This window comes from Stegastes partitus, unplaced genomic scaffold (genome assembly GCF_000690725.1).
Source record: "Stegastes partitus isolate 25-593 unplaced genomic scaffold, Stegastes_partitus-1.0.2 Scaffold209, whole genome shotgun sequence".
In the NCBI taxonomy this organism is placed as follows: Eukaryota; Metazoa; Chordata; class Actinopteri; family Pomacentridae; genus Stegastes; species Stegastes partitus.
In genome coordinates, this window is record NW_007577940.1 from 556,326 (window position 1) to 559,719 (window position 3,394).

Sequence of the window (3,394 nt, forward strand, 5' to 3'; positions counted from 1 at the left end):
GACCAGCAGCGTCTGATTTTCGCTGGTAAGCAGCTGGAAGATGGTCGCACCCTCTCTGACTACAACATCCAGAAAGAGTCCACCCTCCACCTGGTCCTGCGTCTCCGTGGAGGAAACTAAGGAGCCTGTGCTTTCCTAGTGTGACTACCATTTAACCCAGAGTTCACAGTGTTGTGCCACTCACTTCCTTTTTTTTTTTTTTAGCATTTCAATAAAGTGTGAGCATTCCTGAACTTCAATTTCACAGAATTTTATTAACTTCCCTTTGAATTTTTGCTGCTTTTGCTGATATTTGAGTTCAGTAACAGAAAACACACAAACACATTGGATTTAAAGTGCTAGAAGTTCTGTCAAGTTTAAGTTTTTTTTTTTGTTTGTTTTGTTTTTTTACATCGATCTGTTGAGGCCTGAAATTCTTTGTTTTTATTATGATGTTGAAACCCGAGCAAGGAAATCCTGCTGTTATAGTTGTTATAGCAAATAAAATCACTTCTCACTGTCAGCTGGTCGTTGGATTATTTCGTACTTGAGCAGACGCCTGCAAGAGGTCTAATGTTTTCCCAAATTTGATTTTTATGCTATTAAAAAAAAATTGTGATGCTAAGCAAAGCCAAAAAAAGTGACATCACAATAGAACATATTTTAACTTCATAGTATTCAAATTTTCATGATTAAATTGTTAGCAGAGAGAGAGCGACTCTGTATTTATCCCCTTGGGGAAACTCAATGTATCCAGTAGCTCACACATGTTACAATAGATCGAGGAACAATTTACAAAAGAGCATGCAACTGAGGTGTAGATTGTGTTGGTTAAAGAAACTGCAATAAGATGCCATAAAAATGCTGGTATTTACCGAAGTGTGCAAACGTAAGTACTTACAATAACATGCAAACTGATGGTATTCACAATAGAATGTTGTGAGAGTATAGAATACAAAACATAGAGTATGATAAAGTACAATGGTGCAATGTGAGATAATAGAACTACCAATGAGTATGTAGGTGCATGAGTCCTAGTGGCCCAGGGTGATCAGTTTATTGCATGGTTGGAATGAGTCATTGAAATGTAGTAGCCACTGCTCTTGACTGAGATATTCTAGTGCCTGGTGACTGTGGGGACAAAGGATGTCCTGAACTGTTCAGTCTTGCAGTGCAGTGAGATGAGCTGCTCACTGTAGCTGCCTCTCTGTCCAGCCAGGATGCTGGCGGTGTTCAGGATGGTCTGCACTGTGCTGTTTATGCGTCTCTCAGCCACAGTCCTCAGTGAGTCCAAACTAATGCCAAGCACAAAGCCAGCCTTCCTCACCAGCCTGTCCAGCCACTTGGTGTTCCTCTCTGTCATGCTGCTGCCTCAACAGACCACAGCATGGAAAAGAACACTGACCACCACTGGTAGAACATATGCAGCATTTCACTGCATACATCGGAAGATCTTTATCTTCTGAGGAAGAACAGTCGGTTCTGCCCCTTCTGGTACAGGGCATCTGTGTTTGTGGACCAGTGTAGCTTGTTGTCAAGGTGCAAACCCAGATATTTGTAGGTTTGCACCACTTCAATGTCCTCTCCTCTGATAATGACTGGCCACAGCAGGGACTTAGGCCTGCGGAAATCCACGACCATCTCCTTGGTTTTGGAGATATTCAGCAGAAGGACGTTCTGAGCAGTCCAGTCAGTGATGGCTGTCATCAGGTTCCTGTACTCACCTTGCTGCCCATTGATACATGCCACTGAATCATCAGAGTATCCCTGAGTTGATCTGTGCTTAAAGTCTACAGTAACTGCTGCTCAAACCTGTCCTGCTTTAAAGAAATCATGGAAATGTGTAAATTGCTAAACATAAATGGTGAAAAGAACTGTTAAACCCAGTGTGTCTTAGTTTCCATCTTGCAGTGATTGTGGTTGTAGCCAGTGATTATAAGCCTAATGGATGAGTTGATGGATTGTTTATTTGCTAAAATATGAAAAATGTTAATTCTCACTTGATAAGAAATTTCATATTTGGTCCAAACATTACTAAGAGCGGTAGTGTTTGCTGGAATGTAACTAAACACATTTACCCAAGTACTGCTTTTATGTACTTGAATATTTCCATTTATTTTAAAGCTGTAAGTATTTTGCAGATTCAAATTTTTAGAATAAAGATAAATCAAATGATACTACACTGTCATTGATGTGACTGTCCAGCAGTATAGGGATTAAAATGACCATCGGATACATCATTGAAGTAATGATCACACAATGTGGGCTCAGGTGGCAGAGCGGGTTGTCCTCTAATCGTAAGGTTGGCAGTTCGTATGAATGTGTGTGTGGATGAGCGAATCAGCGAATGACGAGCTGGCTCTTCTATGCTGAGTCATGAACTTGTGGAGTGGCTGCAACTTAAGGACAAAGGACACTGGCAGGGGGAGTACTAACGACTCACATAACGAGGGGGACTCACCGAAACTCTTGGATGAGAGGTGAGACGTCTTGAAGGAGCTCAACCAAGTCCAGTTGTTGCAATTAATCTACAAGAATAATCTTTGGGAATGTTAATAGCAAATTAAAGTTAACTGGAATGACCAGAGCAAATCTTTTCCATGGTATTTTTTATATTGTCACTGCTACATTTTTATTTTGAAGTTTGTGGTCTGAATCTTAACGTAGCTCCGTTATAGACATCATATTTGACAATCCTTAACCTGGGATTTCTTGCATTGAAAAATAACAAATGATTAATTAGCTGATTGTTCCTGTTCTAAGGGTAACAGTCAGTTTCTGCTTTATCTTGCTGTTATAATCCCTTGTTTCTCACCAGTGTTTTTGACAAAAATATACTCAAATTATTTAAAAATGTAAGAAAATATTAACCATAATTTATGATAGATGACAAATATTGATCTGTTTCAATCAAATATTAACAGTACAATCTATTACAACACTTTCAATGTTATATTCTAAGACATGGAGATTCATCTAAGGAAAAAAATAACACAAAGCATTTCATAACCTCTAGCAGTAAAAAGCATTAATGCAGAAGGAGCTGCAAATCAACAAACAGATTTTAAATGTCATTTTATTGCATTTTTGGGGGCTTTACATCGAGAATTCACACAAATCTTCCTCTTGTCTACCACTTTTAAAATGCAGAAGAAAAACTAAAGCTCTTGATGAGGCCTAACACAAGTTCACAGAGGGTTCATACATTATTAGCACGTTTCGGTTGTCTCTCTCTATTCGTGTCACTACAGGAGATTCGTTCACTGAGCTGAGTGCTCGGACAGTCTGAGGATCTGAATAAAACATGATAGAAATCCAATTAATGATGGAGCTGTTAGTGTGTCGGGAGGGCTGAGTGTGAAGCGACGCATGAGGAGCTGTAACCAGCATGCAACACTCTGCACCGTGGCTCAGG

General features: G+C 39.7%; 1 protein-coding gene across 1 annotated transcript in view; it reads left to right on the forward strand.

The window, feature by feature from the left end:
* Positions 1–1,396, forward strand: part of LOC103356575 (polyubiquitin) — a 4,403-nt gene extending 3,007 nt beyond the window's left edge. The window contains exon 3 of the mRNA XM_008280775.1: positions 1,359–1,396. Coding sequence (XP_008278997.1) covers positions 1,359–1,396 — 38 coding nt within the window. The remainder of the gene's footprint in view (positions 1–1,358) is intronic.
* Positions 1,397–3,394: the final 1,998 nt, after the last annotated feature.